This window comes from Schistocerca gregaria, chromosome 1 (assembly GCF_023897955.1).
Source record: "Schistocerca gregaria isolate iqSchGreg1 chromosome 1, iqSchGreg1.2, whole genome shotgun sequence".
Taxonomy (NCBI): domain Eukaryota; kingdom Metazoa; phylum Arthropoda; class Insecta; order Orthoptera; family Acrididae; genus Schistocerca; species Schistocerca gregaria.
This window is the reverse complement of record NC_064920.1, coordinates 962500962-962518265: the sequence shown is the minus strand read 5'-3', so window position 1 is coordinate 962518265 and position 17304 is coordinate 962500962. Positions and strand designations below refer to the sequence as shown.

Here is a 17304-nt window from a genome sequence, read left to right as displayed (position 1 = left end):
TTCGCAACCGACGGTTGCTTCTTCGGGAAAGAGGGAAGGAGAGGGAAAGACGAAAGGATGTGGGTTTTAAGGGAGAGGGTAAGGAGTCATTCCAATCCCGGGAGCGGAAAGACTTACCTTAAGGGGAAAAAAGGACAGGTGTACACTCGCACACAGACACAAGCACACATTTGTAAATTCAAAGAGTTTGGGCAGAGATGTCGGTCGAGGCGGAAGTACAGAGGCAAAGAAGTTGTTGTAAGACAGGTGAGGTATGAGCGGCGGTTGAGGCCTGGCGGATATCAAGAAGAGAGGATATACTGAAGGGCAAGTTCCCATCTCCGGAGTTCTGACAGGTTGGTGTTAGTGGGAAGTATCCAGATAACTAGGACGGTGCTTGTGTGTGTGTGTGTGTGTGTGTGTGTGTGTGTGTGTGTGTGTGTGTGTGGGTGTACACCTGTCCTTTTTTCCTCTTAAGGTAAGTCTTTCCGCTCCCGGGATTGGAATGACTCCTTACCCTCTCTCTTAAAACCCACATCCTTTCGTCTTTCCCTCTCCTTCCCTCTTTCCTGAAGAAGCAACCGTCGGTTGCGAAAGCTAGAAATTCTGTGTGTGTGTTTTATTTATTGTGCCTGTCTACCGGTGCTTTCCCGCTTGGTAAGTCTTGGAATCTTTGTTTTTAATATATTTTTCCCATGTGGAAGTTTCATTCTTGTTTGTTGACCTACCCTGAAAACCAGTACCATACGTAATGTATATTTCCAAGTCCTGACTTTCAAGTAACACAGGAGTGTCTAGGGAGTTGATATTTAATGATAAGTCATTATCATGGTAGAAAAACAGGACTGGTCCTAGTATGGAGCCTTGTGGAATACCCTAAGATAATTTTTCTCCAGTCTGAATAATAATCTGCCCCATTTAAGAAGTATTTGAACTCGTTGTTTTTTGTTTGATGAGTCGGGTTTAAGCCATTTTAGGGCACTACCCATAATGCCATACTTTTCAAGTAAATAAGCAAAGATTACAGAATCAAACACCTTTTTGAGGTCATAGAAAATTTCTACCACCTTATTGCTCTTGACTAATGATGTTCTTATTTTCTCAGTGAAACTATTGACTGCTTCTGTGTTGTTTCTCCCCTGAGTAAAATGCAGAATATTATACATGAAGGTTTGGATTTGGCCAGCACCAACTTTTTCAGATTTTTAGATGATAATTTCCCTGACCTCTCTTTATCTCCTTTTGAAAAGTGGTTTGACTTGGGCATATTGCAGTACCTCTGGGAAGCAGTCCTCTTCAAAGCATTGATTTATTATTTTAGCTAGTAAGTTTGTCATTTTATTGTGTACTACTTCAATAACTTTAGTGGGTATTTCATCCCAACCTGCAGAGTTTTAGTGTTTTAATGCTAGGATTGCATTCTCTACCTGCTTCATAGAAACTTTTAAAAAATTTTGTAAACCTCCCAGAGTTTTCTTGAAGGCCAAAGAGGTTTACTTTGCTGTGCTGATCTACACCCAAGTGCCTGGCAGAGGGTCCATCAAACAACATTCAAGCTAATTCTCTAATGTTGCACTCTTGAACAGTGCACAGGAAAAATAAACAGTAACTCCTTCTGTGTGTACTCAGATTTCTCATATTTTGTTATGATACTCATTCCTCTCTATGTAGATGGGTGCTAACAAAATACTTTCACACTCTGAAGAGAAAGTTAGTGACTGAAATTGTATAAGAAGATCTCGCTAGAAAGAAAACCCATTTGTATTAATGATTACCACTCCAATTCATGTATCGTATCCATAGCACTGTCACCTGTTTCACTGTAGTACAAAATGAGCTGCCCTTCTTTGAACTTACGTGAGGTCTTCTGTCAATCCTATCTGATGCGGATCTCACACTGCACAGCAATACTCCAGCAGAAGATATACAAGTGTGGTATAGGCAGTTTAGTACATCTGTCACATTTCCTCAGTATTCGGCTAATAAATCATAGTCTTCGGTTTGCCTTCCCCATTACGTTATCTAAGTGATCATTCCAACTTAAGTTATTCATAATTTTAATCCGTAACTATTTCGTTGAAACTTCAAACCTTTATATTTTTGTGACTTATCATGTAACCAAAATGTAATGGAGACATTTTAGTATTCATGTGGAGGACCATGTGACTTTTCCTTATTTAGTCAATTCCACTTTTCACACCATACCAATATTGTGTCTAAATATTTTCAATTTGTTTGGCGTCTCTCTCAATAGCTGTCAATACTATTACTTTGAATACAAACCACATTTGGTCTATGCTTACACAGTCAGATTGGAAGATGTGGAGACTTGTCTCTAGGGAAGGCCTCAAGCAAGTTTTTATCTGCTTTTCTAAATAGATATATTGTGCTTTCATTTTTGGTGGGTTTGGATGTTATGGCATTCAGTCTCACTACAGCAACCTTTTGGTCACTAATCCCTGTATCTATCATGATACTCCCTGCTTGCTCAGGATTATTTGTTGTTTAGAAGACAGGTATATTTTTGCAACCATTTACACTTAGTGGGCTTCTGAACTAATTGTTCAAAATAATTTTTTGAGAACACATTCAGATGACATTTTATGGTGACTTCTGACTTTGAGCATGTATTTTTTCACCAACATACAGTATCAAGGGTAGATTGAAGCCACTGCCATCTAGGGTAACTATTTGAAATGAGACTCAAGTCCTCCTCCCCCCCCCCCCCCCCCCCTCCTGTGTTCATGCAAATATTCAAATGTAGTTATTTAAATTATTGCAAGGCTGTAACAATGTGTCACTGTGTGCATGTTTGGGGGGGGCAGAATGTTGTCTGCGCCATTAGTGGAAATTGCAGTTTTAAGAGTGAAAAAAGAGACAACAGGGGTGCTGCTGGTTCTGGATGCTCACCGCTGGACAAAGGGCCAGGCAGTAGAGAATATAATATGCATACAGAATTTATACAAAAATGATCTTTTTTTTATTATGCAAAAAATGTATCCTAACTTTTAAATTTTTGGTGCTTATCTTTGAAAGTTCACTTTTAATTATAGTGTGCGTTCTTTACATGTACATCTGCTGTGTACTTATTTTAACTACAAATTCTGGGACCACCTCTTTTGTGTGATTTTTGGCATAACGCGTGATGTGTTCCATGACACACATTTGTAAAGTGAGGGTATATGGGACTAGAACTGGTTGTGTCTACATTTCAGGCAGACTGTAAATCTGTAATAAACTTTTTACGACAACCTAGAAGACTGAAAGGTGCTTATGGGATTTAAAATAAACATTCAGGACACTGTATTCATTTTTCTCACTGCTCTCATTAGTAACGAAAGCAGTTGATCTATGTTGCAAAAAAGAATTAATCATTACCTTTTGATGTAAGGAGAGCATTTTTCAGAAACATTTAAGTTGGTGTACTGTTCATGTGATTTTGTGATGAAAACATATAATTGGACTAAGAGCACTAATTTAAGAAACATTTGTGGAAACTGTAGAGCTCCATGTGCCATTGATATTAGGCATTTATGTTGACTGTGATGCTGCAGAGAAATCATCAGAAATGCTACACTGGAAACCTGTCTATATAAATCAGGAGATAGCAGTACCCACCCATCACAACAGTTCAGCGTGTTTTGCAGCAGATGATGGTTTGATGAAGAGAGAAGCTATTTTCATCAATCTAATAATAGGACTTCAATGGAAGGAAAAGCTCCATATTGTAAAAACTTTACAGACTACAGTATTTACTCAAATCTAAGCCACAGTTTTTTTCCGATTTTTGTAATCCAAAAAACCGCCTGCAGCTTAGAATCGAGTGTAAAGTAAGCAGAAGTTCTGAAAATTGTTGGTAGGTGCTGCTACAATTAACTTCTGCCGTCAAATATATGTAGCACTACACAAGCACACTTTGCAGGCACAAAGATAAATACTGGCGCCAAAACCTCTGCGGCAGTAAACAAAATTTTAAAAAAATGTGGAAGACGAGCTTTTTTTTTCTCCACCCCGAGTTTTGAACATTGCATTTTCATACATTATCCAATGAAGTAAATACAACTTCCATATTGTTCATCTTCAAATGTAGCAGAATTTCAATGTACTACGAAAATCCAACTGGCAAGACTGTTTGGGATATTTGTCAATATGGCCAACTCTACGTTCTGAATTGTTTCCTACCTGTGAGAAGAGATGGTTGCTAATAGGAGCTTTTATGAATCGTGAATCACTTGCAGTACTCTCTTCACCATAAAAATAATACGAATATAAACATTTTGCCATGCACTCTTTCGTGTTTGCTGCTATCTCATTTAAATCCTGTCTGCCTAATGAACTAGAGCAAAACAACAGCAAATGTGGAAGAATATACATATCATGTCATGTTTATATTCGTATTATTCTTATGCCTAATAGTGATACAATCAGAAATGAAGCACAGCAACTGACTAGATTTTTAAATCTAAGATGACATTAATTTCTGTGAAGAATGTAATGTACTAAAGAGGCGTCTGCAAAGATTTTCAAATGGAGAAAATTTTTCGCTAAACTCTCATGCAGAACATATTTTATCATACGCAGTCTATTATTTGGTTCTTGTTGATCATAATCAAGGAAAGCAGCAGTGTAAGTAACAACAAATAGCAGTCTCTTGCCAGTGTTTCGCTAATGAGACGATTCCCCCCCCCCCCCCCCCCTCTCTCTCTCTCTCTCTCTCTCTCTCTCTCTCTCTCTCTCTCTCTCTCTCTCTGTGTGTGTGTGTGTGTGTGTGTGTGTGTGTGTGTGTGTGTGTGTGTGTGTGTGTGTGTGTGCGCATGTGTAAGCTGCGGTAGCGCGCACAAAAGCAAGCCATGCCGCGTGCGGCAACAGGCCATAAACACTCATTATCAGAATGCGACAAACAATGCATGACCCAATACAGTAATGCATTTTCAGCTTAGAGTGACGTGAACACTTATAACAAAGAGAACGGCACCTATCAGATCAAAGAAAAATAAGCAATCCATTCAAACCAGACGAAGCACATGAAAAAAAGGAGCGCCTGACGCGTAGCATTGGCTACATGGTAAAGCTTAACTGCTAAGCTTATGACTACTGTAGCTGTATCGTAATTCATTCGATCTAAATTGTGTCTCATATTACAATGGACCAACTTTGTTTCACTTTGGAGGTGCGGCCTAAAACTTTTCTCTCCCCTTGAATTTTGGGTCTCAAGTTTCAGGTGCAGCTTAGATTCGGGAAAATTTGTTTTCCTTGATTTCGAATCTCATTTTTCAGTTGCGGTTTAGATTCGAGTAAATACGGTATGCTGTTACTGTTTATGAAAGAACATAATATGGTTTGGAAAGAGAGTTGGAACATTTTTCTGTCTCTATGGAAGAACTACTCCTCTTTTCTGATTTGGTTACCAATCAGTCTCAAGAGCTGTACACTATCATCTTCCCTGAGGTGAGGGATCTGTTAGAAAAACAATACACATTGCCCCATGACTAAAGATGACCACAAAAAGCTGGAAGACATATTCCTCTGGCCCCTGAATTACCTGGTTCTTAACCAAACTAAAAGCTGTGGTACCACCTTGATTGTCATGTTTACTGAATAGATCCTTTTCCACATTGTCTTCAACATCTTTGGGAAACAAAGCAAACATCGCAGGACATGGGATATCCATAAATGTTTGTTTGAGTCTCTACCATCTCATCTAGCTGCACTGTGTGCTGCAAATAATTTTTATTCCAAGTACAAACAGGAATATGTAATTATTTGACCAGTGTTGTGTGAAGTTTCAGTGATAGGAAAGTACATGAGTGTTCTAAAGATTATTTTAAGATTACTTGTAGAGTTGTAGTTAAAAGTTTTTAATCGTTGCAGGAACCAAAATTGATCTCCGTGATGATCGTGAAACTCTGACAGCTCTTGCAGAGCAGGGCCTGTCACCTATTAAGAGGGAACAGGGACAGAAATTAGCAAATAAGATCAGAGCAGTAAAATACATGGAATGCTCAGCTCTAACGCAGCGTGGACTCAAACAGGTATTGATTTTGTCCTTATTTACTGCATGTATACTCTGTGATGTTAAAGAGCATTTTTACAAAGTTGTTCGAGGCTGTTCTGTGTTTTGAAGACCCAACCAGGTAGCCGTGCGTGTTAAAGCGCCACTCCTGGGGCGGGGAGGTGCACCAGCCGTTAATTGAATCCAACCAGCAGATTAATGACAAAGGTTGGTGTGTAGACCATTCCAGAAGTGGTTTTCAGGCAGTTTCCCACTAGTCTACTACCCAAGTCAGTTACACAATCCACAAACATTTCTCAAACTTTCATTCAGTTTCACATGATTAACACTGGACGTAGACAGTTGGGGTACACAGATTGTCGTAGAGAGTAGTGGAGTGGCGACAGAAAGGGCATCTGGCCACGTCGTAAACTACCTATCCCAAATTCGTTAAAAACCGTGTGACCTTGCACCAGTGCAGGACAAAGGGGACAAGAAACAGAAGTTCTTCTGTGTTTGGAAGAGAATTTTTTCATTGTAGTGCATATAAATTGCCGAAAAGGTGTTCTCCACATTCTTCTTAACTTGCATACTTTTTTTTATTTAATACTACTTAAATCACAATGTTAGAGAGGAGATTACTTGCAATTTCCATGTGGAATGATAATTCTGTGCCATGCAGAAAGTAACAGAGTTGTCAAACATCCAGCATTGTTGGCAAGATTGTTGTACTACCTACACGAAGGATACCAGCAGATCTGTTCCTTGAGTCGTCTGCGAAGTGTGTATAAATTCTGCCTCAAAGATGCCAGTTATACGTCTTCAGTGTACTGAAAACTAAAATACTCATCAGACATAATTCATATTTCTGAAGCATCTCCAGTGTTTATATTGTCAAAGTTGTAAGTAAACAAAACATCTTTTTTCATAATTATAGTATTAGAAAATATTTTTCGAAGATTGCTATCATTCGCACAATCCCGAAAAGAGAGGAATGAAGAGAGAACACAACATTTCAAAATGTTAATATCCACAGGCCACTTCACTTCATAAGCTACGAAGAACCAAGTTCCAGTCCAGAAAGGCTACTGGTAGGAAACCATATGCAGTGACAGAAAACGTGGACTCAAAAAGCCATTGAAACTTAAACCAGACACAGCTAGTGAGGCATCAAGAATGTTCACATTGTCTTGCTGTAGTTGAGGCAAAGGTAGAAAGAAGCAGGTTTCCCGCCATGTAAATGACAGAAGCATTGGAATTTACTTGTAAAATAATCTTGTTGCAGTTGAAAACACCTTTTTCCAACTCGCTGCCAACTATTTACACATGGATTGTTTGGCATATTTCATCAAAGTTACACATAAATATCTAGCGAACATAGTAGGATAATCCAGCTCCAATCCTGGAAGTCTGTCGACTATCACTCAGTCACCAAATATTTTCTGGATAGCATTTTACATATAATTGGTGGTGGTGTTTTTTTGACAACACTAGTTATTTGTGGGCATTTGTTTGGCGGTGTCTTGACTGTCATGGAGCAAAACCCTCAGAAAACTTCTCACAAATTCATTTATTTCGTGAATGCAAAACAAAACAGATGTAACTTAAACAAGGGAAACACATTTTATAGATGTGCTCTGCACTACAATAACATAAAGCCAGTTTTGTCTAAGCATTTGCATTTATTACCATCTTGTTCTTCTGCAGTTCAAGGTGTGGGCACTTCTGTGTGTCCAGTCTTCACTTTTCAGTGCCATCTTATTCTGTATCTTTCTGTGTCCCTCCTCCTTGGCTGGGCTTATGCGGGAGTCTCTCTGCACTTATTCTTTGTTGGTGATGTTTTCATAATGTTTTATGTAGTTCAATCTTTTAATTAATATTAAAATTATCTAGTTCATTCCTAATGTCATCATTTCTTGGAGACAACATAGGCAAGTCAAGGATTATGTATGACAGCTAGATGAAAATTGCTATGTGGAGTGCTAGAGGGAATGAAAACAAAGAAATAGAGCTAGACCATAAATTAAGAGATAAACAAATTAATTGCATTTACAATACTATACACAATCAATCTATTGATATCTCACCTGAAATGGCTCATTAGTAATGACAGCAAATGTTTCCCAGTCAGAAAATATGGCTCTGCACCAGTCAGTCATTATGCAAAAGACATTTGATAGACAGTCAAGCATTGCTTTATAGAACTATTTGGCATAAAAGTTTCATTGTTGTTTAGTCTACTACTCAGAGTTCTTGCACTTCTAGAAAACCGAGAAATCTATCCCATTTGATGGCAATTGAGAATTGGATTGGCACTATGTTGTCGAACAGACATTGGTTTTCTCTCTCACTGGAAACACGGGGTTCCACACTGCCATTTTTTCGTCTGGTAGGTCCTGTTTCAACATAACCACTTGACTTATGCCTAGCTATCCTTTTTGGTCTGCCGCATCTTCATACGGATGGTATCAACTCAGGTGTGCACAGTTTTATGACAGTACACTGCCATGTCTGAGGCTTTTTCCTTTCAAGCATTAATGCCGCACTCCGACTCATAGTTAAGGACTTCGGCACATTGAGTTTTCCAGCAGAATGAGTCTTTGTTATTTCTCTAATTTCTTTGCACATACCTATATTCAGCACTGACTGCCAGATATCACAATTTCTTTTAAAATTCAGGTGACAGGCAACACAACTTTCAGAGCAGTTCAAACATCGTCAGGAGAGCGACCAATTGCCAAATTAATGTCGCATTCAGAATCATATTCAATCCAGAATGGAGTATTGCTTAAGGTAATCAAGTGTTACAGTGATTAAACTTCGATAATACCATATGATTATTTCGATAGCCAAAAGACCTGATAGTGCTCAGCTATCAAGAATTAATTAAGATTGAACAGCAAGAACTCTAGAACATAAGTAGAGGCCCTGCCCTTCACACAATTTTGTTAACTTGTTATTGTTATTTTTGAACTCAGTCTTAGGCGTAAAGCAATTAGAAGTTCTCATTCATAAGGCACTTTTTGCATTTCTTGGCAAAGCGTCAGTAGCAGTTATATTGCAGTATTAACAAGTAAGTGATAAAGTATGATCAGAATGGCATGAGTGCTCAGTGAATATGGTGGTGTTACACTGTCAGGGTGTATACGACCCGGGACAACCGGGAGATTTTTATGATTTTGACTGGTAAGAACCAATACTCTTAACAAAGGATATTACTGTATCACGCTACTGCAGAAAAAGAAAAACCTGAAGTTGCAAAGTAAATGCGCTGTATACAACAACAAAACAGTGCTCATACAAGTGTGTGCCAACAGCAAAGTGTGTCAAAGGCTTTATGAAGACTATGTAATGCTTTATAACAACAAATTGCCTCCGATGAGCGTGATGTGACAACTGTTTAAATTAGATTTGTTTGACCTGTTGCGGGCAGGCTCCTGAGCATGCGCAGTTAAGTCGCGTATGAGTAGTACCTTCTCCCACTTCTGGTTAAGTAGTGTGGCTGGGCGTATTATTGCCCCGTTTTGGAAATATAGTAAATCTGGGGCTGATGCACAGAGCAGTCCGAGTTGAGGTGGGTAGTCTCCATGTGACCTGTGTTTATGTTCATTAATTTTGTTGTTTCCTCTTCATTTATTGCTCTCACGTTAAATGATAAAAAACAGCTTTTTGTGGCCAGGAGCTATCAGATGAATTAAAATACGTTCGCATAATTACGGAAGGCTAAAATATGTAATTAGTTTCAAATTTTATTTACACCTTTCTGACAGTCAAGCATTAATCACCTTACAGAACAATGAAGTTATCTTTGCTGGTTTGCTAAAGAGATTTGGCTTAAAATTAATCTTTTCTGCTGAGGCAGTCAATTTATTTGAAACAAAGTGTTTAATTTCACACTAATGACTAGTTTCAGCTGTTCGCTGCATTTCAAGTGCACATATGACACTATGCCATAATAAATAACCAAACATGAGATAATACAGTACTGGTACTCCAAGAAAGTTTAGATACGAATGTGCATTTTAAGCCAAATTATGCATTTTAGTATGGTTAATGAAATTTCAACACTCTTGAAGTATCGTCTGATATCTTGTTTCTTTTATGACATATGTAAGATCTTTTAATGTTTTACATGTACAAACATATGGGCTTCCTGTGTCATCTTAGTTGCACAAGCGCGGTGACGCTCGTTACCTGGCGCTCTTTTGCAACTGCTGAAACAAACCTATTTCTAACAGGTCGCGGGAAAATATTGCGAATGGTGGTTTGAAAAGTGTTACATTCAAAGCAGATTTCCTTTTTTCAAGATGAACTATGTACGAGAATGTACGATGAATTTCTTAAATCACAAAGTGTTTGACTCTGATTTAAAAATCAGCTCTTGAGTACGACCATTTAGAAGAATTTCGAGCCCAGAAGATCAGACATTTACATCGTTATTAAAAATTTTGCTGGAACATTTGTGTGATGTATCTTTCAAGTGTAACACACGAAAGAAAGATCAACATTATATGTGGAAGCTTAGCTTCTCTTCCAGCTTATTAATCTTCGAGACCAATATCATATGTGAATGCTATGTATATTAATTTAAACCATTAACTTTTCTTACTTGTGTGTGCGCGCTACTTAAGAGTGATCTTGCTATTGGATCACTACATCACGTGACCTATGCTGCCATCAGCTGGCGAGATCACATGACATGAGCTATTATTGTCTTACAAAAACACATCACAATCTTGATTTCAATGTTTTGGAAAGGAACATGCTGTGTTGGGTGGAATTCAAATTTATACCTTTGTAATACGAAAATATGCAGCATACATGTTGCTGCACATCAAAGGTATTGCAAAACATGTTTTTCCCTCCTGAGGTTCGTTAACTAAAGTGCAAGTAAATTCTACTCCGGTATATAAAACCATAAACATTCAAACGATTGATGAGTTTTACAGTGCCGAGGAAGAGTATACTGTCACTTAATATGGAAAAAGTGTATTTTCGCCTGGGTGAAAGTTTATTTTTAACCAGGAAATCCGGGAAAAATCCATAATTTTTTTTTTCCTTGTCCATGTATACACCCTGACTGTCCACCTGGTTTGAAAGATGTTAGTGGTGACACACTTACTTTAGCACTGACTACCTGTGTAAGGATAGTTTTGGGGGCATTGGTGCTTCTTACGGGCAACAACTCTGATGAAGCTCTACTTACTTCGTCCTGCTATGCGAGCAAGCATATGCTGTACACAGACTTGAGACTAGGAACACCTGCCTTGCTACAAATTTTCACATTTCCATCCAGAGCAAGCAGAGAATGGAACCAAAACCTCCTAATGTCTGGAAGGAAACACTGGTCCATCTGCTCAATATAATATACGAAGCACATGACTCTTTAGCACCAAGTAGACACAGAGTTGGTTCTTGCGATAACTACATTAATTATATTGAAAGCTCCATATCAGATATTACCGTCTGCTGTGCAGCTGAAATGGCAGTCACTACACGTTACAATTAGTTAGGTAATAAGCTTGCTGCATTCCTGCTTCCATTGCTTTGGCCATTAGTTACTTGACTATATAGGTGTTACACTTTGATTCATGTGTATCTGGTATGAGTTAGAGGCATCACAAAACAATGACTAAGGATGTAGTTAAAGTGTTATCACACAGAAAGCAAGACAAATGTTCACATATTACTATTATATAAATTTCTGTCCAGAAAATGTTCGGTAACTTACAAGAGAAACTCTCCATCGCCCCCCACTCCCCTCATATTTAGTGGTATAAGGGCCCAGTAGATGGCATCAAAAACTGACCATGGATCAAGCATGAAAGCAGGAAGAAGGTGTACTGAACTGTAAAATAGACGCGAAATAGAAAGAGTGAACGATCCAAGCTCAAGACCTGAAACATCGAGCAGGTTCCAAGAATGATGGCTTCATGGTTGAGTGGTTGTGGTGTTGCACTGTAAAGCGGGAGATCCATGTTTGAATCTACCTTGTGCTCCATTTTTTTTCCTCGCAGAATTATCAACTTTCCATCCAGTCATTGATTTGTCCATTCTCCTTCTGTAGACTTAACAATTGTCATACTATACATTAGTTATAGACTATGAGTTATGTGGTAAGACTATTTCCAGTGTCCGTCGCAAGTAAATGTAATGAATGGTGAGAGGTGGCGAGATGCTGCATAGACATCTCACAGAAATGAAAGCAACAAATAAACTGGTGTGGACGATATTGCAACAAAGAAATTCTGGAATCAAAACTTCCAAAATGGGATGCAAGAGTTGTAACATATGGTACTTATGTTGAACAAATAGGAGGTGCGTACATCTGGGGTCCCTTCGTTACTCCTCGCTGTTGCAGACAGACATTGCATTATGGCACAGGCACAAATTTGAATACAATGAACATACATGTTAATGGCCAGAGCGGACAGTTCATAATTTTTTGTGTGTGTGCGTGGGGGGGGGGGGGGGGGGGGGGGGGGGGGGGGGGGGGGGGGGGGGGGGGGGGGGGGGGGGGGGGGCAATACAAACTACGCGATCTAGTGTACAGAGCTATTCATGTTCACTCAATGTGGCATATCTTGAGCTTGGACCGTTCACTGTTTCTATTTTACTTCTTTTTTCACTGTTCAGTACACCTTCTACCTGCTTTCATGCTTGATACATATCCAATTGCCACTAAATCTAAGGGGGGTGCAATGGGGAATTTCCCTTGTGAGTGACAGTTGATGGACTTTCAGGACTGGAACTGTGTTATCCTACTACGTTCGCTAGATATTTATGTGTAAATATTCCAAACAGTCAATGTATAAATAGGTGACAGTGAGTTGGAAAAAGGTGTTTTCAACTGCAAGAAGATTATTTTACAAGTAAACTCCAATGCATCTATCTTTACATGGCAGGAAACCTGCTTCTTTCTACCTTTGCCTCAACTACAGCAATGAGACAATGTGAACATTCTTGATGCCTCGCTAGCTGTGACTGGTTTAATTTTCAACTGCTTTTTGAGTCCACGTTTTCTGTCACTGCATATGGTTTCCTGCACAGTAGCCTTTCTTGACTGGGACTTGGTTCTTCGTAGCTTATGAAGTGAAGTATCCTGTGGGCATTAACATTTTGCAGTGTTGTGTTGTTGTGTTCTCTCTTCAGTCCTCTCTTTTCGGGATTGTGCCAATGATAGCAATCATCGAAAAATATTTTCTAATACTATAATTATAAAAAAGATGTTTTGTCTACTTATAACTTCAGCAATATAAACACTGGAGATGCTCCAGATATGTGGGTCATACCTGATGATGAGTTTTTTAGTTTTCAGTACACTGAAGGCTGAAAAACACAAATAATTGTGACTGTTCTTGATATAGTTATTGTTAATAATTACACTGCACTCCCTAAGCCTAGTAACAGAAATGTGTACATAGTATTCTAAGCAGTTTTCTGCACAGTAGCCTTTCATGATTGGAATTTTGTTCTTTGTTGTGTATGAAGTGTCCCTGTAGATGTTAACATTTTGCAATAAATGCTTTACTGTTGTCTCTTCGTCTCTTTGTTTTAGGGATAGTGCCAATAATAGCAATCTTATAAAAATATTTTCCAATACTAAAATTTTGTAAAAACATGTATTGCGTACTTATAACATTGACAGTGTAAACACTGGAGGTGCTCCAGAAATGTGAATCACATTTGGTGATGAACTACCTATAATCTGTTCATCATAAGAATAAACCCAATGTAAACATTGCACTATGTATTCTTCCACGTTTGCTGGAACGCCATTGGATTTCCATTTCACATGAGACTGCAGCCAAGCTCTCTAGAGTACTGTCAAGTATGATAATAATGGTACATTTTGCACTGTGCGTTACTTACACATTGACTTAGTGATAATATGGGGCAACAGCTTTACCGGTGCAGTTAACTTGGGCAACACTGGTGGTCAACTGGTAAAAGCTAGCCTGCAGTGACGTGGCCAGCTGCAGGTCACATGTAAAAAGAGATGAGCACAGGAGCAACACAGCTTCAAATGTCATCTAATTTTTAGGAAGAATGAAATAATACGCTGCAAATCTCCCACAATACGCTCCTTAGACTAATAGAGGAAAACTGCAACACTTAATCGTTTTTAGCTAATGTATTATTGTAATCAAAAACAAGAATGATCAAAATTCCTGACTTAACCACCAATGCACGAATAACGGTAGGTTCACATTCCATTACGCTACTGACGGCACTACTTGTTCAACATGTAAAGGATTGTCAACTGCATAGTATACAAGGCTGGAAAACTTCGAAGCTGATTATCTCCATAAATTTATGAAAAACATTAAGAACAGCCTATTTCTCGGCACTTTGTGACCATGATGCACCCACGTGTTTCACTACGTTACAGAAAGCAGCCTCAGCCATTTTGATAATGCATATTAACGGCACGACAATCAGAGCACAATGCTGCAGAGCCTGTGACTGTACATGATTCTTGAAATAAAAACTACGTAGTTAAAGCGTGATTAAGAAAACTTTGATGACTTTTAATACACTTGAATATCTTAAAGTTTCATTTAACGTAACTTAGTAATTAGATATCTAATACTTAAGTAGGGCCTGCTTCCAAGAGCGTAACAACACGAGTGCATGTGTGCTACGGCTTCTGACCAGTCATCGTGTTTATGTTTGTTTACATAAAGTTTATGCTTGTAGAAAAACGTAAACAATTGTGACAGTTTTTGATGTATGATGATTAGTTTGCAGTTGATGTATCTGAGTATTTAATAACTGTGCTCTGCTCCCTAAACCTAGTTACAGAAATGCGACTAAGGTTCAGTGGCGTACATTTTTGGTATTTCAGCCCTCAGCAGCTATGTGTTGGAGACAGAATCTGTAGTCACATCACAACTGACTCAAGGAACGTCTCTGATGGTATTCTTCATGCTCATAGTATAACTGAATTAGGCAGTAGTGCTGGGATATGTTTGGCAAGTCTGTAAACAGTGAGTTACTTCCTGAATAACCTGAGTGTTTGTTTCATAAGGTGTGAAATAAAGTTATCAATTACTTTCTAGTTCCACATCTTTTACATCGTGATTTAGCTGTCATAGCCACAACTGGGGCAATAAGGGAGAGAGTAATGCTATAGCTCTTCCCTAACACACCTGTGAAGGAGAGGCTGCTCTGGTTCGCGTTTCCGGTTCCACTGATGGCCTTATTTGTATCGGTTTTGTGACAGAGCTACAGGCAACCAGATCTAAAATTAACAAGAAAACTTTATTTTATTTATTAACTGTGTCATTTCTGTACTATTTAATAGCAACATGGGACAAAAAGTAAACATGGAACGTTTCAAATTTCAGTGTGAGTAATACCTTGCTAATTCCTGATGATATAGGCTCGTTCATGTTACAGATACGTTATATTTTTACAGTGGACTTCTTTTTGAGCCACCAGATGGAAAACGCTGTGTTGAGACTGCCTTTTGCTCAAGTATGTTTCTTTTGTTGGGGCTCGGAGATTAATTTCTTGTTAAGAAGTTAACATAAAGGTATCTTAACACATCACAAGTAACAATATTACTTTGGAATTTTTGGTGAGCGAACTGGTGTTCAAGGAAAAATGCAGCAATAGTCATTCCTTTGACTTTTGTTGCTTTCTAAGTTAGAGCATCCAGTACTCCTACTCCAGACTCCTGAACCTTGCCTATTGAATGCAAATGTAGCAAGACATTTAAATGGTCACAATTCACCACGTAATTCTGTTAGCGAGGCTTCCTGAATGGGGAAAAATCATTCATGCCAGAACAATATTTCTAGAAAGAAGAAAACCACTTTCTGACGTGCTTTTTCCCAAAAGCACTCACCCCACACACAATATAAAGGTTCCAAGCTGCCTCTATTGCCTTAACCCTTTTATTAGACCCATAGCAAATAGTACGTCTCAGATGTTAGGCCTTTTTCCACTTTGACTATTTTGCAATTCTTGAACAACATTTATAAGTTTCTTCTTTGCACAATCCCATATTTGACTGCAAGATAAATACTAGAACTGCAAATAAGAAAATGACAGTTGATAATACAATCGAAGCACCATGCTGCATTAGGCTGGTTGGATGGCACCTGGCATTAGGCGGCAGATGGCATTCAGCTGGTAGCCAGTGCCCGCTGTAGGGAGAGGGAGCTCTTGAATGTAAACTTTCCTCTTCTTGATGCAGCCACAAACCATTTGGTGGAATTGTTTTTTGAATTTTTTGCTATTATTGGTGTGTTAAAAAAAGACTAAGGTCTTCATCCTGCTGCTGTTGGGCTGTTAAGTAGTTAAATGTACAACTTCTTATGTTCTCCACACATCAGTTATGAAGCTGAAGAGGTGTTATAATTTGATTATTCTTGGCTCGCTGAAGACGCATGTGCAACCAATCGCTTAACTGTTTCTGTTACACCATTGCATGGACCTGTCCCATGAGATGTGCATTTTGGTGGAGTTTTGATTTCAGTTCAGTCTGGAAAATTGCCTGTTGTTCTGCAGTGAATGAATGGTGTAACTGAGCTTTTAGTTTTTCAATTAAAATGTCAAGAGATTGTTCTGCTGAATGGGTTATTGTTTTTAAGATTGATCTGTCCGTATGAATCTATTGTTTGTAACATATCGTGAATCAAATTCAGTTCAAACAGTTCATAAATATAATGGAAAATCCATGATGGAATGCATCTACAAACAAATCCGGGGTATGGCCTTGGGCACCCACATGACACCATCCTATGCTAACCTATTCATGGGCTATCTAGAGGAAACCTTCGTAAACACCTAGAGTCCCTTACCTGGTTCAGATTCATTGATGAGAACTTTGCCATCTGGATCGAGGGTGAGGACACCCTATTCACTTTCCTCCAGAACCTCAACAATTTCTCCTACGTTTGCTTCACCTGATCCTACTCAACCTTCCTAGATGTTGACTTCCACCTCAAAGATGGCTACATCAGTACCTCCATCCATATCAAACCTACTAACCATCAGCAATGTCTCCACTTTGACAGCTGCCCACCTGTTCCATACCAAGAAGTTCCTTCCATACAGCCTAGCCACCCGTTGTCATCGCATCTGCAGTGACGAGCAGTCCCTCTTGAAATATACTGAGGGTCTCACTGAAGCCTTGACAGACTGTAATTATCCTTCCACCCTTGTACCAAAATAAATCTCCCGTGCCTTATCTTTTCAGTCTCTCACCACCTCCCAAAATCCCACCGTCCGGCCACAGAGAAGCATTCCCCTCGTAACTCAGTACCACACTGAACTAAAGTTCTGTGTACTGACTTGGCAGAAAATCCTAAGAAATTTTGGTC

The 17304-nt window shown here is 38.9% G+C and overlaps 1 protein-coding gene across 2 annotated transcripts in view; it reads left to right on the top strand.

Moving 5' to 3' along the window:
- The window catches only part of LOC126276397 (ras-related C3 botulinum toxin substrate 1), a 101286-nt gene that overhangs the window by 42702 nt on the left and 41280 nt on the right, over nucleotides 1-17304 (top strand). For both annotated transcript variants that reach the window (XM_049977273.1, XM_049977272.1), the window contains exon 5: nucleotides 5851-6011. In XM_049977273.1, the coding sequence (XP_049833230.1) occupies nucleotides 5851-6011 (161 nt within the window). The remainder of the gene's footprint in view (nucleotides 1-5850; nucleotides 6012-17304) is intronic.